Genomic DNA, 25124 nt, shown 5'->3' with positions numbered 1-25124 from the left:
AATCCAAGCAGGATCAATACCTTCTCACTCCTGAGGTATCAGCAGGTAATTGGGTATCATGCAGTGATGAGCAACCTAGTTTGCTCAGAAGCTGCAAACTTTAATCTTTATCCATTCCTGGTACATAGAATGGAGAGGGAGGAACAGATCAAAGGAGAACAGATCAAATTCAGCTGCATTTGGACCCAGATTGCAGAAAAAAGGACTCATTCTTAAGCAAAACAGCTCGGGCTTCTAAGGTTCAACATCTTGAGAGGACTCAAGTACAACACAACGCAGAGAAGTTGCCATCTCTCCCGTGCAGCCACCTGCAACCCCAGCGCCGCCTCCCTTGGCTTTTAGGCTGCTCCTGACACCCCGACTTTGCACCAGAGCCCTCTCCAATTTCACACTGCAGCATTCGACCACCTCGACCTCGGCAAATGCCCACGTCCTCTTTCGGCTCACGGACCTCCTACCCCGGCCCCCCATTTCCAACCCCGTGACGCCCACGGCATTTCAGCAAAGGGGCTCACAAGCACCCACGCCGCTTCATCCCACGGCACCAGCCCTGCCACCGGCGCCGGTGGGGGCGAGGAGATGCTGGTCCACACTTTGCAAGCTGGAAGGTCCCACCTGGCTACAGGAGGTTGCCACCCCAGCCATGGAAAGGAGAGGTGGCAAGGTAGACGGATGGGCAGAGAGAGACAGAAAAGCGCCACGGGCAGCAGAACAAACTATTTGACAGATATTTCCCTGCCGATCAAAAGCTAACTTTGCTTAGAGGTTTTGACGTCTGATTAATTAACGTCGCGCTGGCTCGCCTCAAAAGGTTGCGTTTCCGGCAGCCCTCGCCTTTCATCCTTGCAGCGTTTAGCGGCCGAGCCCGCTCCCCTGGTGCCAGCAGAGGAGGGGACGGCAGGAGGGTGGCTTTGCCAAATGTCCCGGCATGTCCCTGGGAGGCAGGAGATAAGGAGGGCGAGGGACGGCCGGGGACAGAGCCCCTTTGTCTGCGGTGCCTTTTGTCTCGGGTAGATAGGAGGTGGCTGCCTCGCGCTGACATTTTGGTGACCAAATTAAAATGCGCCGCCACGGAGACTAAATGTCATTAGCCTCATTAGAAGCGATCGCGTTAAAATAAACAACAACAACAACAACAAAAAAAATTAAAGTGGAAATTAGCCAACGCCATTAAATAAAATAAGTAAACGGGCAGATCCGGCGGGGACCCTGCAGCCGATGCCAACGGCGATCGTCTAGACTGCCGAGCCGGGAAAGCGTACAGCGGGAGCAGCCAAAGTCTCCATGGGCTCTGCTGCCACCCAGGAACGTGCCGAGACAGGTCCAGCCGTGACGTGGCCCCAGATGTAGCTGCCTGCTTGGGATAAGTCTATGGGGTCCTTTGGGATTCATTTCCAGACAGTTTCAGGACGCTCGGCAAAGGCTGACTTTAATGACCTTAATGCCCGTGTCCCCTGGGGCTGGCGCTGCAGGCAGCACTCTGCCAGGACCTCTGCCAGCAGCTGCACCACGGAGGACGCACCCCGTGTGCGCTGCTCCAACAGGGATGGGTTTGGGGTTTTTTTTAGCAGCATCCAGGTTTCTCTCGGATGCTTCCCATTCGATTACTGGACAACACCACCCGCATTTCTCTTATGCGCTGTGACAGGACCGCCGCACAAGGTGGAAGGCTTGGTGAAAGAAGCGCTGGTTTGTCCTTGTAAAGAGAGGAATTTTTCCTCTAACCCCTCTTGCTATGCAAACGCCATTTCCTTTGGGGCGGGAGAAGTCATCAGGAGGCCCTTGCAAGATCCTGCTTATGACAGAGCAGATTTGAAAGCCCAGAGATCTCCTTCCCCCTCCTTCCCTTCTGTCAAAAATTATAATCATCTTTTTCCAGCTTGCTGAACAATCAAAGTGTGGCCTATATTCGCTGGAGCTCCTTCCACACGCCGCATGCATAGCAACAAGTCCAGGAAACAAAAGCCAGAAGTAAACAGTTGGGCGAGAGGAGGCGATGGGCTGGCAGGTGGACAGCGGAGGAACGCTGCTCGGAGAGCACGTTGTGGGGCGCAGGCAGCCTGGCTCCCCCCCAGTCTCACCAGTTCGGAGCTGCTCTGAGGCCCCATGTGAAGACCTCTTCTTCCATGCTCTGCAAGAAGCATGGGAAGAAACGTGCCTGGGCAATTTGGTTAGTGGAAATGGCAATGGTCCTGCTGTAGCAGAAGGAAGCCCAAGCCCTCCTGCTGCAGGTTCAGCTGGTCCTCGTGCGGCTGAGGAGACGTGAGGAGCTCACCATGGGGTGAGCTATGAAGGACGAAGCCACATCAAGCACAGGTAACCCTAGCTGCCCCCCCGGGAAGCTTGTATCCCCTGCATAAAACCCCACCAGTGCACCAGCTCTGGTCAACACAACAGAGACCCTCCATGATTTTGCTGTCCAGACAGTCGGAGTGGATGAGGTCCGGTCCCAGCATCCCATCCTGAAGCACGGAGCTCGCAGGGCGGTTTGCCGGGCTACCCCTTCCCTGCAGTTTGCAGCCCGCTTCGGTCTCCAGAGCTGTCAATCCAGCACTTTTCACTAGTGCTGAATTCACAGAAAAGTAAATCTAAAAATAACTCTTCTTTTTCCCCCTTCCTTGCCTCATCTCACACGTGTTTGGCGTGCACATGACTCTGCCGCACAGGCAAGAGGTCCATCTTCCCCAAAACGGCTCCTCCCAAGGAGGCTGCTGTTGACACTGATGTATCGATGAGTCTCTGCAGCTAGCTGAGCCTTGGTGCCCAAGGCTGATGTGTCCATCTGGGAAACTCAGCCCATAGAGACAGATCCAGGACACGAGATCCGTGAGAAGCACCAAGTCCCCTTTCCAGAAGTCCCCTGAAACCACAGTCCCCACTTGCTGCAACCGTGCAACCACTCCCTGCTTCAGATGATCTTGAAGAGACACCTCCTCTGCAAAACACTCTTCCCTGGCCCTGCCAGGAGAAGCCCACCACCTCCACGCAACTCAAACCAATGCCCCAAACCATCGCCCTCCGCCACCCCACGCTCTCCGAGCCTAAGCCGGGACTAGAGGGAGAGCCCACCAGCTCCAAGGTCCCGCTCAGCCGGACCCCACAATACCTGGGCTCATGCTACCATCAGTTCACAAGGGCCATGCATCCCCTGTCATTCCTAGCTCTCTAGACCTAGCAAGCCACTTTGCTTGGTCACCCTTAGAGGGTGATAATACAGTCCCGGAGCTTTTGAGAAGCAGGCAGGAAAGCGTTTCTTTCCTCTAAGCATGAAACGAAGAGGAGTTCCCTGGAAAAACCCACCCACTGAGCAGCAAGTGTCAAAGCCACCTCTGTATGTGCTGTTGCTGCATTGGTAATTATAAGTACCATGCCTTTATTAGGGAAAGGGAGAGATGACTGGGAGGCAAGGAGATTTGCAGCAGAGCTGTTGTTATTTTTAAGTTTAAACACAAAGGAGAAGTGTGACGGCTGAGATCATTCCCCATCCTGCACATGCCAGCAGCCAAGAGCATCTCAGGGAGTGCTCAGGCCAGAAGGTAAGGGATGGGGACCAGTGTCCGGCTTTGCTTAACTGGGAAGGGGAAAAAGAATAGGGCTGCAAAGCCCAGGCTGACCACGGGGTCGTGAAGGATGTTACAGAAAAAAAAACCCACAAGTTTTCCTCTGACTGCAGCACAAGGATCCTCCTGGGTACCCTGCTCCCCCCGCGAACATGCCGGGGTTCATCGCAGCACCCCGGCAGCCTCCTTCCCTGCTCCTCGCCCAGCGACCCTGGTTTCTAACCAAGCAGAGCACAAACTTCAAATTCCATATTCAAGTGTAAAAGACAAACACAGCTGTTTATGCAGCTCAAAATTTGCCATAACCAAATATTCAAGCCTTTGGGGAAGATTTTCAAAGGCACCGGTTAAGGCACCCAGCTCCCATTGGTGCCTTTGAAACATTTCTCCTTTTCCAGTTTTTCACAGGGATTTGCACCAGCAAAAGCTCCTCCACCCAGCCATCTGCAACTAGTGAATGCACATAGGAGACGCTGTCAAAGAGAAGCTGCTGGAAAATGCAAAGCAAGGTTCGCCACTTTGGGGCATGCTGGAAGGCAGCTGCCGGAGCCACCGGCCCCCAGAGCAAATTGTTCTGAAAACTTGTGCCGCGGGGATTTGCACGGAGCAAAAGCTGCGTGTGCCCACTCTCCCATCACACTCCCTCCCCACACCATTTGGAAATGAGAGCAAGCGCTGCTCCTCCCCAGCAGAAACAAAACATCTTCTAAAAGCCCAACGCCAGCTTTCTCCCTGTCCCAGGATCCAGGAGATGGAGGAATCAACCTCCAACAGGGAAACTACAGCCCAAGCCTCGGGGCAGAGGAAGACCAGGCAGTGTTTTTGGGCTGATACCCACCAGTGCAGGCTCCCCATCCTGCTGGGACCTCCTTCCCCAGCATCTCTGACTGATGGAGGGTTGATGGCTGCAGTGCCTTATCCACTACTAACCCCAGCCTTTGGGAGAGCACAGAAAAATCCCTTTAAGTCCCTCTCGCTCATATTGAAATGACACTAAAGCAGAACTAATGTGCTCCAGGTACTTATTCTTGGGCTTAGTCGCAGGGATCAGCAGCCGTCCACCAGTCCGGCATCCCGCCCCGGAGAGAGGCGATGGCCACATCACAGGCGGTGGTGGCAGCGGGAAAAGCATGCTCCCATGGCAGGGGCTCCGTACAAGGAAGGGACGGAAAGGTGTTTTTAACTCTTGCAATCTCTGTTTCTTAACTTTAGACTGGATTTACAACCATCACCAAAGCCATGCTGCACAAGCGAGGATGAGGCAGGGGAGGCAAGGGGTTGCACAGCCAGAGTCTCCAGGGGGATGCAGAAAGCAGGGTGCGAGGGGTGATGGCAGAGCACTGGGGGACTCTCCAAGCTCTGCAAGCTTTATCTTGACCCCGATGCCCAGGAGCAGTGAAAAACGGGATCGTCCCTCTCACCCTGCACTGCCAGATTTCTGACCTCTGAAAGCGGCCGCTGCCATGACAAGTCATTTCACCAAGCCAGCAAAGGCAGCAATATAAATGTCTGAAGAAGCTGATGTGCATTGATTTTTGCCACTTGTAGAGCCATGATGTCACGCCGTAACTGCAAATTAGCCAGATATACTCCCCTCTGCCCCAAATTCATTCTCCAGTGCATCACAGCACATCCCTGTACATCTCGAAACAACAGCACCCAAAATGCCCAGCAGTTCAAAGCACTTGCCAATAGCTTGACAATTAAATTACCCACTCCACCTCCCCATCCTGCAGCGCCGGGCTCATTAAAAATCCTCAGCATCCTTCCCATCAGAAAGAGCCCACCTCAGAGAGCAACTGATGTCCAGGAACCCGCCTCCCCCAAGGCACCAGATGACAACAGCATTAAGCCTTCGAAATTATTTTGGATGGAAACTTGTCTTACAAAGAAATAAAAAGCTGCAGAGTAAGACGCTATCTGTGACCAGAGGGGTCAGGGTTTCATTATTGCATTAACCTTTCATGTCTTTAGATTCCACAAGAGTAAATTGGTAACGAGACGACATGAGCCCGATGGGAAAAACGCATCTTTCCTAACAAAAGTAAGGGGGGGGGGGGGGGGGAAGAACAGAGGTAGGAGCAAGAGAAAGAGGAAAAAACTGGTAAATAAGCTATTACAGCTAATAATAACTTTGCGATGCTATTTTCTGCAGGAGCCTTCAAGTTGTGATGCTTCCCTTCACTCTAATTACACCTTCTAAAAGCAGGTTCCCTTCTCACTTTAACCACCCCATGTGAAACTCCCGCAGGATTCGGATAAAAACGGAGAGGGAAAGAGTTCACACTTCACAAACAGCCTCTGCATATCCCAGGGGAGCATCACCCGCATAAAACACGTGGGATTACGCTTGCAAATAATCAACAGCCCAAAAAAAAAAAAAACACTCTGGGAAGGTGCAGGCTCCGAGGGTCGGCAGGAACCATTCGACTTCCCTCTGCACCAGCTGCCATCCAGGGATACTTTGCCAACGTGACTTGCGTTACGGCCCACGGCAGTGAAACCACGACTGAAATTAGTGCTGCGGCCAGGTTGGGCAGGGAGAGAAAACATCCAACCTCTGCAAGGCTTGCAAAAATAAAAAGGATAGGAGATGTTCAAATCCCATGCTTCGAGGCAGAAAGTGGTCGGTGTGGGGGCAAGGAAGGCAAAGCACCAAGCAGCCAGCCCAGTGCACTGGAATATTTCCCTTCCTCTAATGCAGACAGCAGGTTTCAGCTTGATGGATTAATGGCTGAGCCCAGCTGGGCAAAGTCCTGGGCTAGTTTGGCTCAGGGGACATTCAAAGCCAAAGCAGATACTGCCGCTTAACAGAAATGAGAAGGGAAAGCTACAACCGTGTAAGCACAGATCAAGAAACCTCTCCCAAGTTACCGGGGGCTTAAATGCATGGGCCTTTTCCTTCCCCAGCACACACAGATGTCAGAGCTAGCCCAGGCCTTGGGTCAAACAGCCACGTCCCGAGGAAACTGCAGCAAGGCACCAGCAAACCGCAAATGCTCCGTGCCAGGTCTCTGCCAGCTCCTGCAGCTTAAGGACACCTTGATGACAGCCCATCAAGTGTCACACGTCCTCCCACCTGACCTGCACGGCTGCTTTGCATCCATTTCTATGTGATTTCGAGCCACAGGAACCTTGTCTAGCAAGAGGGTGAAAGAGCCAACGCTCTACTCGGCACAGCGTTGGTGAGGCAAGCTGCCCCCACGCCAGGCACACCTGCCTTATCTTGCTCAAGATAATATTTTCAATAAAAACCCCCTTGCATTCGGCAAAGTCAGGCAGCTCACGCAGCCGCCTCGTCCTTCTCGTGCTCGCGTGCTGAACTATAGGTGCGCCATTTTGGTTTAAGGCATTGCTGAAGAGCTGGAGGCATTGCTGTCAGAGGTCCTCCACCAGCGCTCCTCAACAGCCAACGCGCGCCCCAGGGGATATTAGCCCAGGGCTAATGCACATCACATCCCCCTGCAACCCCACGGAGCATCGGTGGTACCCGGCCCCGCTCCGGGGGCTCTTGTACCTGCTGACCGCTCAGGGTGCGGCGTGGCATCGCTCTGCCACGGGACCCTGGGATGTGGATGGTCCCACGGCACGAGCCTCCACAAGCAAGTTTTAGCCCGAGTCCCCTCGTGTTCGTCACAGCTGTGGAAAGAGCTGTTTCCCAGCTGTGACACAGCTAACCTCTCCCCTGCCAGCCTCATCCTCTTCCCACACACGCCAGCCCCGCACAGCAAAACGCTGTAACTAAACCACGGAAAGCTGCTGAAATTATAGCCGTGCCTCTTCCCTGCCCTCCCGAGTCCAACACAATTCTCGCTGACAGTCATGAAAAGCACATGTCGGGTTAAGATCGGATCTGAGCCTCAACACCCAGTCCCCATCTTCTTGCGCAGGGACAGTAATCTTTTCAGCTGCTAAAAGTGCACATCATCGTCAAAAAAAATGCCGGCGACTTTTCCCGCCCCCCGCCCCCCCCCACACACCCCCCCCCCCCCCCCGGCGTGCAGCTCTGCTGTCCGCCCCCATCGCTCCCTCCCCGCGGATGCAGTGCAGGGCTGCGCTCGCTGCCCCGCCGCGACCCACCCGCCGCGCATCCGCACGGAGCCAGCGCCGGATCCAAACCCAGCGTCTTCCCCCCTCACCCTCCCCTGGCAAACCACGGGGACGAGGCCAACCCGCAATTTCGGGAGCCACCTGCTCGGCTCGTGGAGGTTGCGGCACCTTCGCCGCAGCCCGACGCGGTCCCCCTGGGTGCCCGGATCGGGGGGGTTCGTTTTCACTTTGCAAAAGGGAGCGAGGGGCAGGCACCCGAGTTTGCCTGGCAGGAATCAGGGAAGCAGGGGCGAGGGGGAGCACGGGGAATAGCGTGACAGCTCGGGAGAGAGGGAGGGCACAGGAGGTGCCCAACTTTGAAGGGGAAAAAGCGCCGCGACCCCATCATTTACAGCCAGAGGTTGCCTGAGGGGATGGACTCTGCCCAGCCCGGGGGCTGCCGTGCCATCCCGGCCAGCCCTCACTGCAGGTGCCAGCGGTGCTCGGGTGCGTGCGGCTCGGTGCCCGCCCGGGGGGCCAGCCCTGCCGCGGGGACGGACACGGCTGTTTGAACCCCACTCGCTGGGAGCGCTTGGCAATTCCCTGCTGCAGAGCAACTCGCCGCCTGCCTGCATGTGTGCGTTCGTGCGCAATGTGCATGAAGTCCGGGTCCCCCACGCGCGCACACTGCTCGGCTTTCCCACCCTGCGAGCCGATACCCTCCCATCCCCTGGAGAAAAAGCTTTTTGCGCTACCTGGGATGAAGAGCAGGGCAGTTGTGGCCGTGAAGACGATCCAGCAGGCAGGATGGTACATCTTGGAGCTGCGGTAGACTAGCGGCTGATTTGCTTGCTGCTTGCTGCTGCCGCCGCTGCTTTCGTCTGCGTTGAATTCTGAGCAGGTTTAAATCCAATGTTTGCAGAGGGAGGGAGACTGAGTTAGTGAGCTAGAGAGAGAGAGAGAGAGAGAGACGGGAGCAGGCAGTCAGTGTCTCTGATTTTTCCTTGCACACACACGCACGCACACACGCACACAACTAGCAGAAGGAGCACCAGGCTCAGTGCGTGCACCGGGGAAAGCAGACCTCCTACCAGGCACCCATTGGTTCGAGATGCTGACTGACACACGCACACTTGCTCTTCTGCGGGTCTCACGCTGCAACCAGGGAGTTAAACGCGGGCATCGAACCCCTGAGCATCCCTCCCAGCACCAGCCGGCAGCGGTACCCGGGATGGAGGGAGCAGCCCGGCACGGGGACGGGCACTGTCTCACCGACTCCTTGTGCACCACCCCGGGCTTCAGCCCCTTGGCTCGCCCCTGCCCCTCTGCGGGCTCTGCTCCCCTCCCGGGAAGCCGCCGGCAGCTCTGCCTGCTGCCAAGAGAGGCAAACTGGCGAGCAATCCAAGCTTTTTAGCATGAGTGGGTGTTTTTTCACACAAAATCTCTGAAACCGAGAAGCAATCTTCTCTGTGCATCCCGACCAGAGCCGTGTTTTTTCCCTTCAGCGGGCTCACAGAGCCCCAAAAGAATGCCGAGCCCAGCGTACCTGCTCCTGCGGACCCCCTACCCGATACCGTCCCGTTCACACCGAGGCCAAGGAATGTTTCCTCAGGCTCTCTAATGCAATCCTCTCCTTCCAGGCTGCCACAGTTTCCGCCCGATCCCTGCTTTCCCCCGGACCCCCCTTGGCACATTCCCATGCCCTTGCCAAGCCCCGAGCATCCCCAGCGCAGGGCATCGGACCCGGCTTTCTGCCTCTCTGCTGGCTGCCCCTGCCACGTCCCCCCTCCCACTGCCACCCCCCAGATCAAAGCATTTGCCAGCTAGGGCTTGAGTTTGCTGCATTGCCAAAAAAAACGTTGCAAAGATAAGTTTCCAAAAGAAATAGCACTTATTTTTTACGTTTTCTAGACAAAAAAATGTTTCTTATTTCCCATTCATTGCAGCTTTGTTAAAAATAAATTGTAAGCATTTTTTAATGCTTAAAGACAAACTAAAATGTTTAGTTTTGCTCAGAACAATCTCTTTCCCCACTAACTCAGGGCTAAAGGCCTTTTTTGTGTTCCAGGCCAGCCCAAGTGTACTTTAGTCCCATACTTCAGATTTCCAGCTATCAACCCACCACAGCTTTTTGGCACCAGTGGTCACAAACTCCTCCACTCCCCCATCTCCCGTGGATGAAAGCCCAGGGTTTCTGTGCTCTTTTGCCTGGGCATCCTCTCACCATCCCTGGTCCCCCAGGACACATCAGTTCCCTGGACTCTTCTCCCTCAAGACCCCTTTTTGCATTAAACTCATCATCTCAGGGAGTTTCTGGAAGAGAGACGCTCCGCATCGGGCGTGCACGATTCCTGGAAGGACGATGCATCCACAAAGACCCAGCTGCAAACATTAATTCCCCCAAACTGCTACAGAGCCAGGGCTGGAGCCCTTCAGCTCCTCTCTGCCACCAAACACCTCGCATCCAAACCCAGACACAGAACCCAAATAATTTCCTCCCCTGCTGTCTTTTTTCCCCAGGTTTCTCCCACCCACTTGTTGCAGCTCGACGCAGACTAATCACAGAGACGGCAACCGCATCCCCCTCCGTGCACGCACCTCTTATCTCGCATTATTTTCGTACAAAGCAGCACCAGGAGCAGGAGCGGTGCTTTCGGTGTGCAGAGCCGTATCCATCGTGCTCTCGATGGGGTACCCTCACCCGGCGAGGGATGGGAGCCGAGCACGCACTGCTGGGACAAACTTCCTCTGGCTTTTCGCCATTAATTTCTATTCATTTTCTACTCTGCATGAATAAACCACAAGTTTTTAAAAGCTTTTAACTCAACCATATTCCCACATTATCTGCTGAAGGCATCCCATCTCCGCATCTTTAGGAACATGCCGAAGAAAACGTGCCCAGGGACTTTTTTCTTTTAATAGGAGTAAAGTTACATTGTTCGCAATAACCTTGACCTCTGAAACAGCTAAATCATTGCACTGAGTTAAAAACAACGAGCCTATTGTCTCACTCTGCTTGAGATGAGGATGGCGATATTTCTGTCCTGAATTTCCCTTTAATTGACACCCAAACAGCCGACGTCAAGCAAATTTATCCTTTGCTTCACAAGCATTTTGGGAAACCAGCTGCAAGGAGGCATTTGGGATTTCCCAGGGCTGCGAGGCACGTGCCCACGTCCTCCGTGGACAGCCCAGGACAAGGACATCTGTCCTTGGACGGGACCATGCTGCTTCGGGATGCAGCTCCCAGCCGGTGAGCTGAACCCTCCGGCTGCGGCTCACTCTCCAAAACCCACACAGCGAGCTCTGAATCCGCCCAAGGCAAAAAGAAATATTGTTATCCTCGAGGAACTAAAGGAAATGAACAAAGAAATCATTTCTAATTAACAGAAATGTTTGATGGGCTCAGAACAAACATGTTGCTCTCCTTTCAAAACCCGAGTTGAAAAGCTATATTTGGGCAAATTTCGAAACAACACATTCTTAGGTTTTTTTCCTCCCACCACATTTCTCCCGTACGCTTTTTTTTTTTTTTCCTTTCACCTGGCAATGACTATTAACCAAATCCAGCACAGGCTTAGCCGCTCTCCTTGCATCTATTTTGGCCAATTAGGCTGGCACCCGAATTGCCAAGCGCAGCTCTAAGGATGACCTCGGACCAGACCTTTAGTGCATCGACGCCTTTGCTTTCCCACCTGCAAAATGGGAACAAATGTGCTTTGGTCAGGCAAACAAATCTATCACTGCTCACTAGCTCTCCAGGACCGAACAGGGCACTGGCCTGTTTCATTTGTTTTATTTCCAAGACACAAAAAAATATGTATAAATATGTATTTAACCAGTGGAGCTTTTCTGGGATATTTGGGGTGGTTTGTTTTTTGATATCAAGCAGAGAATCTAAAATGCATATTTAAATTTGACAGGCAGTACCCGATCTGCGAGGAGACATTATGGTCCGCTGGGCACATTTAAACACGATTTTTGTGTGAATTTTGAGAGGTTTTTTCCTAAGCTGTCTCAATGCATATTCACATCTGGGACCAGTCTAGTCTCTGGGGTAAATAACACTTAAGTTTTCAATAAAGCAGAGATTCCCTCGCCCTCTCCTTGCACAGCCGGGGAAAGGGGGGGCAGAGCATCCCAAAAGCAGGAATGCAGGGCGCAAGGCTGCAGAGCAGCCCTGCTCCTTGCACACATGCTCCACCACGACGTCCCGCCACGCATCCCCAGGACCCAGGCCATCAAAAGCAGCTTCCACCAGGCTGATGATCCCAGGCGCTGAATGCGACCCGGACTCCTCGATGGAGCAAGCCAAAGCTTGAGTCCCACAGGACCACATGCCGCAGGGCACCGTCTCTCTGCTGACCACCACGTCCCAAGGCCGCTGCCGCCTGCCCGCTCTCCTTCCCAACCCCGGCCTCACCGCCCCAGCTACCCGCAGCGTTTACACCCGCCTCCACGGATCACCCATCCCATCCCAACCCAAGGTAACTTCCAGCTCCTCTGCACCTCTCCGCAGGGCTGCTTCTTTGCAAAGACCCCAAGCGCTGCCTGGCTGGGTTTCTGCTCTCCTCGGGGGTGGGAGCTGCCGGGGGAGCGAAGCAGGAAGCATTGGGCTGGGGAGGAAGGGTCGCAGAAAGCTCTGGGGAAAGAGAAAGTATCCAAAAACCGGCCTGCCTGCGGCCTTTACCTCTCCTGCTCCCTCCTGCCCCCGCCAGCAATGCCCAGCAGAGCCCGCAGCGCCAGCCGCGCTCCCCGCGGCCCCGCAGCCGCTGCGCAGCCCGGCGGGAGCCTGCGCCCCTCCTCCGGCTCCCTCCCTCCCTCCCCTCCTTCCTGTCCCTTCCTGCCCCCCCCTCCTCTCCCTGTGTGTGTTTGTGTCTCTGCCTGAATGAAAGGCTACCCTTTTCTCCTTGACATCTTGTTAGAATGTGAATACAACATCTATTGATTTGCATTTCATGCAAGGAAAGAAAAAGAGAGTAGCTTTTTTTTTTTTTTTTTTAAAAAAAAGCCTCTCTGAACTCAGAGCTACTACAGGAATAAACAGAAGATGCAGGCAAAAGCAGCCTGAGCTGTCTGTCCCCAGCACCCCGGCAGGACTCTGCTCCCTCAGATTTAGCCGCACAGCTCAGATCTGTTATTCAAGCATCAGTCACCCCGAGTCCCTGCAGAGGCCGTGGAGAGCATAAGGACCTGCCTGATCATCTTGCAGACCATAGGAACTTCATAATCATCCCCGGGTACATGTACATCAGGCAGATGTATCACCCTCCACAAGTACTTCTTCATCCCTACAGCCATTGCCAAGGGCGAACATGGCGAGTTACCCCAGGCTGGGCGAGCAGCACGCACCCCGCTCCGTGGTGAAGGCAAACCGAGACCAGTTAAGCTGGGCAAGGCGACTAAATGAGCAGCAGAAGCAAAGGGAGAAGCAGGCTGGTGCTCGGGAGGAGATGCAGCAAGCAGCACTTGCTCACCTCTTGAAGCTCCTGAGGTTTACATTAACCTGCAGGCATGCTCCTTTCACGCAGGTCCCCAGCCATGGCCGACTCTCCTGCTAGCCCTGCCTGGGGGAGACCTTCCCGCTCCTCAAAACCAGGGCAAGCAAACCCAGCAAGCGGGGATGCCCCGGGGAGAGAAACCCCATGCCACGGCACAGGAGAGAGGTACCGGCACGAGTGGGTGAAGGCGAACAGCTCTCCCTCACCTACTGCAGCGGGGTGCTGGGAGGATTAATTAGTGTTTGTAAAGCACTTTGAAGATAAAGGCCGCCGCGGGAGAGCTCATAACCGGGAGCGAGATGGAGACGGGGACTGGGGAACCCAGTTACGGCAGGGTTTCTTATCTGGTGTGCAAGCTGCAGCCCTGGCTGGGCGAACACCGAGTGGGTTCAGATGAAAGGTAGAATGGGAAAATTTCCGCAGCGTGGAAAAAAAAAAGAAAAATCAAGCGCGTGCTGCTTGGGAAAAATGAGTGAGAGAGAGATGAAAAGATGGGATCTAAGTCTCTAAAAGCTGGAGAGACCTGCTATTGATTCTGGCTTGGGAAGAAGGGGCCTGAACAAGAGCTGGTGTGTTGTTAAGTGCACTTATCTCCTCTTGTTAGATGGCAGAACGGGGCCAGATGGACAGGGTACTAATTCCCGTCAAGAATCATTACCAGCCGCATGCTGGATGAGGCACCTCCAAAGATGCGCTACGAGCAGCAGTGAACGTGGCAGCACCGTGAGGCCGGGAACCCCACAATGTCCCTGGGCAACATTTTCCAATGCTTGACTACTCTCACCGTAAAAAAAAAGCTTTTTCTTATGTTTAAAGAGAATTTCTTCTACTTGAATTTGTGCCCGTTGCCTCTTGCCCTCTCTGGGCAGCCCTGAGAAGAGCCTGGCCCTCGTGCACACCCACGTGCTCCCAGCCACCCCCCAAAACACCCAGCCTCCAGAGCACCCCACCTCCTGGGAGAAATCCTCGTGGGAAGGAGGATGGTGGGAAAAGCCGGCGATGGAGTTTGCTCCCCTCCTCAGCCGTCAGGAGGTTGGGCCCGCTCCGGAGAGCGATGAAACGTGAGATACCCTCACACAAATCTTTGATCATAGTAATTATCCGTTGTCGTCGTGTACAAAACATTATCTCCACGCAGACATCACGCTCCTTCTGTACCACCCCCCATCTCCGCGCGCCCCACCGCTCCGGGCTCCCCCATCCCGTCAGCTCTGAACACAGGCTCGCCAGCACCGGGGCAGGATTCCCTTCGCCCATCGACAGCTCAAGAAAGGAGACTTTTGTTTGCCTAGCTTTGATCAAAATGACTGAATGTCAGGGAAAGAGCGGGGGGGGAAAGAAAAGAAAACAGGGCAGAAACGATGCATCCTGATCCATAAGCAGGAGACGGTTCAAGGATAATTCAGGCATCGCTCACTGGCTGTGTGCTTCTGAGGGCTGGGTTTTCTCTTTTTTTTTTTTTTTGTTTTAAAGAATGAGAGAGAAAGAAAACATTTTTTTAAGCTTTGCTCCCTTTCATTTTTCTCCGAGTTCAGCGGCTTTCCTCGTCAAGCCTCTGTAGCTCAGGTAAGAACAGAGGGCTCCAGATTAAAGAGAAACACAGCAGCAAGCAGAAAGCCATCGAGATAACAGAGAGGACAAAGTTGGGAAAGACAAAGGAGGGAAGTCTGCTTTCTGCAAGATTCCCACTTTTGGCTTTTATGTAGATTACTCCAGAAATGCGGACCAAGCTGCACATTTCAGACTCTGATCCCAACTCTCTCGGCCTGGACGTGGGGATACAGGACACCGAACTGCATCAGGAGCCCTCGTCTCAGCAGCAGGGCTCAGCATGTCCAGGGCTCTCACAGACATTTAATATACCCTGGATTTTTATAGATATCTAGGTGGGTGGACAGACAGACAGAACGCTAGACTGACAGCTCTAAATACCTCTCTGCACGAGCGTGGGTAGCAACCAAGTGTACTGCCTCCTGCCAGAGCATCTCACGTGCCGGCGAAAAACCCAGCCGTGCAGCTCGCCCCAGCCCTCGCTCCTCTCCCAAGGCAGCCAGTGAGACGTGATTTTGGGAGGAGGACTTGGTTTCATCACTCCCGATCCCAACAAGAGCCCACCAGCTGCTTCCTGCAGCGTCACCCACCATGGCAAGGCTCCTGCAGCCATCACGAGACGCAGAGCTCCCTCTCCTCGCTAGGCTGTGAGGTGTCCAACGCCAACTCTTCTCCTTGGGACCAAAACCAACCCGCAAGTTGGGAGGGGATTTGCCCAGAGCTCTCTCCCCCCATTGCAAAGCCAGGCACCCCGCAAACCGAGGGCTTGGCAGGGTCCATGTCTCCTTTGCAAATGACTCCAGCAACGACACACTGCCAGGGTCCCGTCAGGCTCTGCTAGGAAACCTTCCCTGCTGTCTTGTTTATAGATCTATTCTTAGCTCAACTTTGACTCATTGCAGAAACAGCAAGGAGCCTTTCATCCTGTGACCCCGAAGCACCGTAAAGAATATGAGCGGAGCCTCGCGGCGAGGAAATATTGTCCTCTCTGTTAGACAGAGGGGTCAACCGACGTATGAGGCCAGGAAGACAGGCGGCAGGCCAGCAAGCAGAGCAGGGAACAGCAAATACTCAGGAGAGGCTTTAGATGCGCACAAGGCGAAAGGCAGCCCACGGACAGCACGGGGCAAGATGAGTGCATGAGGTGCATCGGAAATTGGATGAACCGGGGGGCTCAAAGGGTCGAGGGCAGCGGCACGAAGTCCAGCTGGAGACCCGGCACTTGTGCTGCAGCCCAGGGGATGAGGGAGGTGGTCCTTCCCCTCAACCAGGAGCCTCCTCTGGGAGCATTCCGGTGGTCTGTCTGCTCCAGGCAGCACCCATGAACCCACTGCCCTCTGCTTAAGGCACTGGGAGGTGGGAAATACGTGATCAAGACCCCGTTTTCAACCAGGAGCAGCAGAGGGGAGGCTGAGTGGTCCCTTACTCTGTGCAAATAGCCCCATGCTGGGGATGCTCCCAGGGGAAGGGACCTCCTGGAGCTCGTGGAGAAGCCGCCAAACCGCCGTGTTCTCACTCTGCTCCTGGATGAAAACCACTTTGTTTCCTTCTTGTTTTTAAAAAGTCCTGCTGAAACGGTGATCGCCCAGCCGCAGGGACAGCCCTGCCCCAGGAGCATGACGAGGACATCTCCATTAAAGACGGGAGATGCTCGTCGCCGCGTCGCACCCCTAACTCGGGGAGGGAGAGCAGGTGCCGGGAGAGGGGGCACCACACCCTCGCGCAGCACAGAAAGTATTTTCCATATGCTGCCTGATCAGTTATACATTTCTTAAAATGCTATTGCACAGATATTTCAGAGGCATCATGTAGTACCATCTGTTATGTTATATATTGCACCGAGCCCGGCCAATTCTGAGATACTGTAATTTTGTCTCCTCCATTTCATATGCGGCAAAGGCATTTTGCAAGGCGAGTTGACGGGGAATGGGAATTTACAGAGGGATAGAGCGCAAGTAAATCAAAAGGCAAGGCCCAAAAATGAACGGTAATGGCAGCTTCCACCCCTCCCAGACACCAGAGAGGAGTTTTGGGGCTGCACCCAGACATTTTGGGTCAAGCACCTCACAGCAACGCCTGCATTGCCCAGGACAGAGCGCGCCTCTCTCTCTCTCTCCTGCTGCATCCTTGCCTCCGACAGCACACCGCGGGGTGGAGAGACGCCTCCGGCATCTCACAGATGTCCTTTTCCCTGCTTCCCCCAGCTTTTCCAGGCAGCACCGCGGTCCCCCCCCATTCCCTATTGCACCGATGAGCCATACCGCAGCACATCTCGCCACGCAAACCCAACGTCCTCTCAGCAAGGGATGCTGCAAGAGGGCAGCTCCACGCCGGGGCTATCCCCTCCATTATTAGCTTTTTTCAGGGAGCAGCGGCAGCAAGAGGAGCTGTCGGTGAAGCCGATTACTCTGCACCTTGGCCCCGCTCGAGAGCCCATCAGGAAAAACCATCTCTGCCTCATGGGGCGAGCAGCAACGGGCCTCGACAAGCATCATTAAGGTGAAACTCTCCACTCGAGTTATGCGCATGGATAACTTCGTGCTGTAAGAGCAGGGGAAAGACCAGAGGCTAAAAAAAAAAACCCTGAGTTTATTGCAAAAAATTAACTGAAGCAGGTGGGCAGAGCAGAGATGAGAAAGCCCTGTCCTCTAAGAGAAAAAGTTGCAAACTTTTGATTATTAAAGTGAGTGCTCCCAACTCATCAGTCGGACACTGACTCCACTTTGATCAACTCTTTCACAAGTGCCAGCAAAGTTTGGTGCCACTCCGCTCAATTTATTCTGATTTCATTAGGAAAAGAGACATTAAAAAAGCGGAAACCTTCAGATTTCCTGTGTTTTGCTGGCTCCCTCCTCTGGCACTTGGAAATATTTTTATTTTGTAATGGGTTTGGCCATGAAGTAAATGGAAATAACGTCCGGCGTCCTCCTCGGACCTGCTCTTCAAGACAAGCCAGTCTTGCTCTGACTCATCATGCGCTGTCAGAGAATCTGTTTTTAAAAGCCTTGCAACAATAATTAAAAGGAAAAGGAGAATTCACCAAAAATATTACCCTTGCTGCTCTCTAATATTACAAAAAGTAGTCAAATACACTTTAAAAAAAGCAATGGCAAGCAGAATTAGCAGCATCCGAGCACATCCACGGCACATTGCTTACAACGACCACAGAGGAAGATGGAAGAACCTCACAGCCAACTCCTCGGGTGTTTCCTACCCGGAAAGAGTTTCTCCCTGATCCCCATTAATAAGGCATCACCTTAAGTCTGGAAGCCCCAGGGCTTATTTTTTCCCCGAAGGCAGAGGCACCCGCCCGGGGCCACGGCAAGAGCAGGAGGCTGCGGTGCCGCTTCCCATCCCTCCTGCACAGCCCGTGGCCACGCAGCAAACAGAGGAGTTTGCAGCGGGGTTAGGTTTTGTGACTTTTCTTGGTTTTAAATAAAGATATGACCATCTCCTATGGAGGTCTGGCACCGCCTTCACAAATGTTTTGGTGCCAGGCGTAGGTTTCTGCTTTCAGTTGCATTTTATTTTTTTCTTAGTTCATTAATAAGCATTAATACCTCGGGTTTGTGTGCATTTAATATTCTTCCCAGCACTTCAGTTTTTCGTTTCAAAGGGACATTTCAAGGGCTTTTTAAACATTATTTCGTGATTGTTCACTAAACACTTCTGATGGAAAACAGCATTTCCATTCTGTTTTAAAACTTGTAAACAACCTTTCCCCTTTATAAAGAAATAAAGTATGTTTATCCATCTACCAAATACTAGCAAGCAGAGAGCTACAGGGAGCCTGTTAACTCCGGGAGCTCGGGGTGGTAGGTGTTCAAAAATAATAAATAGCAATGCTTGCTTCTCCATCTCTCCTCTAAAGTTTCAAGGACTCTTGACACCACCGCCCAACTCAAACATGCAAAAACAGCCAGCCAGCCTCACAACACCATGCTGCCAAGCCTGCCGGTTTTCTTTGCAGTCAGAGAAGCCAAAAGACCTGGGATCTGGCTCGCTTCACCCCCGGCTTTCCTGCTTACACCAGTAAAAGCTGCGCGGGTCAACCAGCACTAGCCGACAGGACTAGGAGGGACCCTATTTCCATGCATTTCCATGCAATGCCAGGGGAAAGATCCATGCTTTGCAAAAGAGAGCTGGCAAATTTGAGCCGCGGTTGGGGCACCCATACAAAAACAGGTTCTTTATTAAAGCATGAGCTTAGTTTAAGGAGATGCATCCGTCTTGCGTGAGCATGTAGCACGCTGCACCCAAATAACCTAATTGAGGGCTCTCTGCTATGGGGCACATAATCTAAGCAGATCCCACACTAACAGCAGAAGCAAGCTCTGGTTCCCAAAGGAACTGGGGGTCTCAGCAAGCACATTATCTCCTGGCCATGGTCCTCTGCCTTCCCCAGAGGAAAATCTGAGCCAGCCCTCCGGAGTAGGGGTGGATAGGGAAAAGGAAGAAGTTCAAAGCAAGAGGAGGGAAGCTGTGACCAGCGCGGGGAGGAAAGCTGCCACTCCAAGGCACTGCAAAATCACTAGACCCCCTCAAGTGCTGCTCCCTCCTTCCCCAGGCACACAGCACTTTACATCTGGAGCGTTACTGCTGCACATCAGTCATTACCCAGGCTGATCTGGAATACCCAGCCAGCTACAAGCTACATAAATATTGACAGGGTACATTATTAAATAAATAGATCTGGTCAAGCATTCAATATTGACCACTTCGAGAAGGCAAAACAACAAGGCCTAGGGGACAGGGGGTTTCATCCAGTCCCAAATTGGATAAGCATGGATGCAACCGATGCGCTGGATATGGTCCTTTGCTCGTGTCCTGAACACCAGCTGGGGATGAGGAAGGAAAGGAAAGCCCTGGAGAGACAAGGAGGCAAAATCCTCGTGTGGAAACAATGCCTTGACGAGACATTTGTTTTTCTAGTTCTGTTCCCTTCTGGTCAAGTAACTTGAAAATTCAATAGTGTGCATGGAGAACTGGGGCAAGGGAGGAGCGGAAAGGCAATGTATTCCTCTGAGGACAATCAATCACAGAAGGAAGGCTGCCAAATCACCCTCGAGCTGCCCAAGTGTGTTAATGGATGGGATTAGAGAGCTCCTTCTGGGGATCAAAGAAAAACTCTCCCCCAGGAGCACGCTGCCTTCAGCTCCCAAAGTCCCAGAGGACTCCTTTTCCAGCAGCTCCCGCAAATATTTTCTTTGGGGGGGGTCACAATCCCCTGAGTCTCATTAAGGATCTTGAAAGAAAACAAAACTTAATTTGAGGGAACCGCACTTCATCCGTTTCAAGTCAAAATTACACGCAGATGCCAGCGTTGCGTTATTTGGATGCAAAGCCTTGGATCTCAATTTCTAACCCACCCCCCCCTCCCTCCCCAACAGGTATGCACTGGTGCATCACCACCACCCCTGCGCTGTAATTAAACTGGAAATTATCATTCAGAGTTTCAGCTCTTGTGCATTCATCTCTCTGATATCAACCCATAAAAAAATAATAACTACAACCGGAGCTTGCTGGAGAAAATCAGCATTACAAGCCATCCGGTTTGGATCACAAGAGTTCAAAACCAAGAGTGGCAGTAGCCTTGCGGCTCATGGCCCCCGGTAATAGGAACTTGCCTATTTCATGAACTCAGAAAGCAATCCAAAGGAGAATCATTCTTTATAATTGTTTTTCAACTTCTCCTCCAGCTGGAGGAATAATGACTGCACAATTCTCCTAACAACATGATCATAATCTATCAGTTCTATGAACTATAGAATGAACCCAAAGAGATAATTGGTGCAGGCACTGAATGATAAACATGTCAAGATTATGATTTCTTTGCTTAAAAATGAAACGAAGATATGATTGGAAATGCCATGCTTGGGGAGTACGAGCAATATTCCCATGCTCCATCATCTAAATTAGTTTATAATTTGCATACACTTGTATTTTTAGGCATTGTTCGAAGGCAGGGGAGCTGTAAAACATTAAGATCCAAACATCATCAGACTTTGTCCTTCAACAGCACCTTCCCAGTAAAGATCTCGACGTGCATCAGAAAGTCCCATTAGCCCCACAAGCAGCTGCGGAGGTGCAGCTCTGCCGGGGAGTCTCAGGAGGCTTTATCACCTCCTTTCCACGGGGGTTTACAACCCCAGAGATTTGCTGTAAGTGCAAGGTTCGTTCGTACACGCGCCAGCGGCAAGCACAGCAGGCTATGAATTTTAGTGTTGCACCTTTCTGTCTGCCGTTTCCCGACGCTCCCAGGAGGACGACAAACCCAGGCTGACATTCGACTCATAACAAAACCTAAACCGCGGCAAAATTCACCTAATTTCCAGTTTTGTTACAAGCGCTGTTTTCACAGCCCTCTGAGCTTAGCAGAACGTGGTGCTTCATTGGGTTAAACATGAGACGAAAACACCAACAAACCCAAACCGTATTCACGCACTGAAGCGGCCTCTGCTTCTTCAGCTGCACTCTCCTTCATTTTTCAGCAGCAATACAAATGAAAAAGGGAGGGAAATGGGTAGAAATAACCCATCTCCCAAAAGCTGCTGCAAAAACCCAGAGTGTGTTTTTTTCTCCCAGTATCTGGGGAGGGGATATTTGGGAAGAGCCTGGGGCTCCAGGTCTGATGCACGCCCTCGTCCTGTGCAAAGATGCCCCGCATCCCACGAAAGCCCCCGTCTCCCCCTGCCCACGGCACCCTTTGCAGCCCACGGGGACTCCCCAGAGAGCACCAAGTGGAAACGGAGACCGTTGAACCACGAAAGAGCGACTAACAGGTCCCTCTGCCCGTGACTGTTCCTGTCACTGCTCGGAAACCCCCCCCGGGGCTGCCTGCAAGCGTGGGGGGCGAGAGCCGCAGCCAGCCTCGCCGCTCGCTCCATATGGCACCCATTAGCCTGTTGCTCGGACGGCACCGACAGCACGCGTGGCAAAAGCCAGCTGCTGCCGAGCCGTACTTGGAGGCAACGCTTCACCCAAGCAGCTCTTGCTAACGGCAGGGCAAAGAGGATGGGGAGGAAGGAGAAAGGACCAAGGTCCTGCGTCCCCTGCCAGCCCCAAAAGCACGGGTGGGCTTTGCTGCAGCCCCTCCAACGGGTCCTCGCCAGCGCTTTGCAAACTACTGGACGGGGAGTGGAGCCTTGCCCAAAAACCCAGGCGCTGCATCGTGCACAGGGACGAGGGACAGGGATGGGAACCGCGGAAAGGGACATTTCTGCTCTCAGACGGACTCTGCAGGAGCCAGGAGCAAAGGGGGAAAACTAGTAAAGGAAGCTAGAAAGATGAAAGCGCCGATCACATCCTTTCTCTGCTAAAATAGAAAGTCTCTTAAAGCAAGTCTACTGAATTAAAGAAGGCATCAGGCTCCTCGGGGTGCTCAAGCAAGCCAGGTCCAGGTCCCGTGCCCCATCTCAAAGCCCTGGTCCTGGTGACCAAACCCCGTGTCACAGGAGTTGCTCGCCGGACACACAGCCAGGACAGGAAGGGAATTTGCATTAAGTCTTCCTACGGCATTATTTTTTATCGCTTGTATTTACCCCCTCCTTGCTTTGTGCTGCCTAATCCAGCATCGCAGTGACACAGCCACTCTGGGGCAGGCCAGCGGCTGCACGGGCACTGCTCCCTCACCCACCACCTGCCAACAAAACCAATCCACCTTTTAAATAAAAGCAAATTAAAATCCAGTTCGAACGGAGACCCTGAACAGCAGCCCCTCGGCTGAAGTTACCCAGCACCTTTGCTTTCTATACGAGATACGAACTGCCACCAGCATCACTTTTATGGGACCCTGCAGGCACGGATAATTTGGCCCGGCTCCTGCTTGCAGAAGCCCGGAGCTCTGCCCGCAGAGGGCTGCCTGCGGCCGGCGGGACCTGAGCGGGTTTCTAATGCGGCTGCAGCGCAGGGGAAAGGAGCTCCGGTGCATCTCGGGCAGCAGAGCCATGGGGTGCTTGCTGAGGCTCATCCTGCAACGCGCCTGCCCTCGCTCCTCCCGCTCTTTCAGTTCACACTGGGAGCAGGCGAGAAGCAAATCCGGACCCACGCTCATTTGGTTTTGCAGATCCCACCAAGCCGAGCCCCTGTAAACCCTGAAGTTTCCAGCTCTCGCAGCAGACGCCGAGCAGAAGGGACAACCCTTGGGCAGCCGAGGCCAAACCGGCCTGATTGCATCCCTCCCTCCCTCCCCGAAACATCGTCACTCAAGCCCTGGGAGCGGTATTAAAGGCTCTGTGATTTTTACTGCATTTTAATGCGTGCCGTGTCCCTCGCGTGTTGGGAACGCAGACAGCACAGCCCTGCCTCAGTGCTCGGGAACCAGCACCGAAGCGCACTAGAAACTCAAGCCAATTGAATTACGTGCTGCAAGTAATTTGTTCAAGAAACACTGACATTCTTGTCAAACTATTCACAATTCCTTTTTTTTTTTTCCCCTTTTTTTTTTAAATTTCTGACTAGCTCTGTAGATCATTGGATAACATTCAGGAAACGATCGGGATGATTTTCTTTTCTTTCCCCGTCATTGCCATCAAATGAAGTTATTTGTGAATACATCTGCTGGAAACCAAACCAAAGCAAACATGACAAGTCTATTTTCACCGTCGGCAAGGCGAAGTTGCAGGCGCCGAGGTGTGCACAGCCCCGTGCGTCACGCGTGCTTGCAACGCCGGCAAGGCACTTGCAAGAAGTGTGGGGAGCGGGGTGGCCACAGGGCGACTGCAAGAGGAGCTGGGGTGGGTTTTTACACTGGGGGAAGGTTGCACAGTAATACTCTAATGACAGAAAGCCAAGCCTTCCCACTGCAAGGAAAGCCACAATACACAGGGAAAAGGCGGCCGCGTTGGTAAGATATAGGGCGTTTTGGAGTTGCATTGTCCCAGTGCAACCTATTACTAAGTCGTTAGCAGCAAAGTAATATTCTCGTAGTTAACAATTTGACTAATAAGCCTCTGTGGCAAAGGCAAAAGCTAAGACAAAAGGCACCGCGTGAACCAGCAATTTGTCCCGATGATAAACTCCCGAATCAGAGGCAACAGCGTAGCGTTGCTGTGGGAAGCGTCTCCTTCCAGGAGGCCACAGGAGCTCCTGCGATCTACCTGCTCCTTGGCAGCAACCATTTATATCTGCATTGCAAACCTCCAGAGGTTACAAAAGATGAAAATTCCTTGTTAAGCACACCCCCAGAGCCCGTGCGCAGCCTCTACCACCTTCTCGCAGCCAAGCTGCAAGAGTCCTTCCCCCTCCCAGCCATGGCTGGAGGTCCTTGCTGGAGAGCTGGTCCAAAAGCCGGCGGAGGCTCCTGGACTTCAAACTTCAGAGCCAAAGCCTGAGGTTTTGCGGGGGGGAGGACCCGACACGGACACGAAGCCAGCAGCAAGGTACACAGCCTGGGATGAGAACCAGGAGCCAAACGCTCTGGCTCGTGCAGCCACCATGCTCATCATGGCCCTTTCTGGATTTAAAATCTTGATGCTTATGAAATCTTTTCCCAAGAGGACGCCTGGAATAAATTGTCATCTGATAATAGCTACCAGGTGGCGAGGGAAGAAAAAAAGCAGACATGCACAGAATGTTTTGACTTCAAACTCATGTGGATTGTCAGAGAGGGAGTGTATTTTGTGTCCCTTCTTCATCCCTGCCTCCCCCTCACCATTTTCACCCCTTCATGGATTTTTTAAATTTTTTTTTTTTTTTCTTTCTTCAAGTGTGTCGTGGTTTAACCCCAGCCGGCAGCTAAGCACCATGCAGCCGCTCGCTCACTCCCCCCACCCAGTGGGATGGAGGAGAGAATTGAAAAAAAAACCTTGTGGGTTGAGATAAAGACAGTTTAATAGGACAGAAAGGAAGGAAAATAATGATAATGATAATAATAATAATATGACAGTAATAATAATAGTGAAAGAATTAGAATATACAAAACAAGTGATGCACAATGCAATTGCTCACCACTTGCGAACCGATGCCCAGTTAGTTCCCGAGCAGCGATCCGCCCCTCCTGGCCAACTCCCCCCAGTTTATATACTGGGCATGACATCACATGGTATGGAATATCCCTTTGGCCAGTTTGGGTCAGCTCTCCTGGCTGTGTCCCCTCCCAGCTTCTTGTGCCCCTCCAGCCTTTTAGCTGGCAGGGCATGAGAAGCTGAAAAATCCTTGACTTAGTATGAACACTACTTAGCAACAACTAAAAACATCAGTGTGTTATCAACATCATTCTCATACTAAATCCAAAACACTGCACTATACCAGCTACGGGGAAGAAAATTGACTCTATCCCAGCTGAAACCAGGACAAAGTGGAAGGCAAACTGCCTGGGGCAGCGGCTGAGGGCCAGAGGCAGAACCCAGAGCAAATCCCCACCACCCTTCAAAGGGCCAGGGGTGGCCAAGTTGGGGTCACCACGCCAGCTCCTCATCTCTTCTCTAATTAAGCGAGCAGATGAAGAAAGCCTCCACAGACATCCCTGCTCCTCTCACCTTCT

At 52.8% G+C, this 25124-nt stretch overlaps 1 protein-coding gene across 1 annotated transcript in view; it reads right to left on the bottom strand.

The window, feature by feature from the left end:
* Nucleotides 1-10236, bottom strand: part of OPCML (opioid binding protein/cell adhesion molecule like) — a 296827-nt gene extending 286591 nt beyond the window's left edge. Inside the window, exons 1-2 of the mRNA XM_050910854.1 lie at nucleotides 10188-10236; nucleotides 8345-8535 (exon numbers count right to left, since the gene is read on the bottom strand). Of these exons, the coding sequence (XP_050766811.1) occupies nucleotides 8345-8405 (61 nt within the window). The 5' untranslated portion in view covers nucleotides 8406-8535; nucleotides 10188-10236. The remainder of the gene's footprint in view (nucleotides 1-8344; nucleotides 8536-10187) is intronic.
* Nucleotides 10237-25124: the final 14888 nt, after the last annotated feature.

Source organism: Gymnogyps californianus, chromosome 25 (genome assembly GCF_018139145.2).
Source record: "Gymnogyps californianus isolate 813 chromosome 25, ASM1813914v2, whole genome shotgun sequence".
Taxonomy (NCBI): domain Eukaryota; kingdom Metazoa; phylum Chordata; class Aves; order Accipitriformes; family Cathartidae; genus Gymnogyps; species Gymnogyps californianus.
The sequence above is the reverse complement of the archived record's forward strand: the minus strand, read 5'-3'. Positions and strand labels throughout refer to the sequence as shown.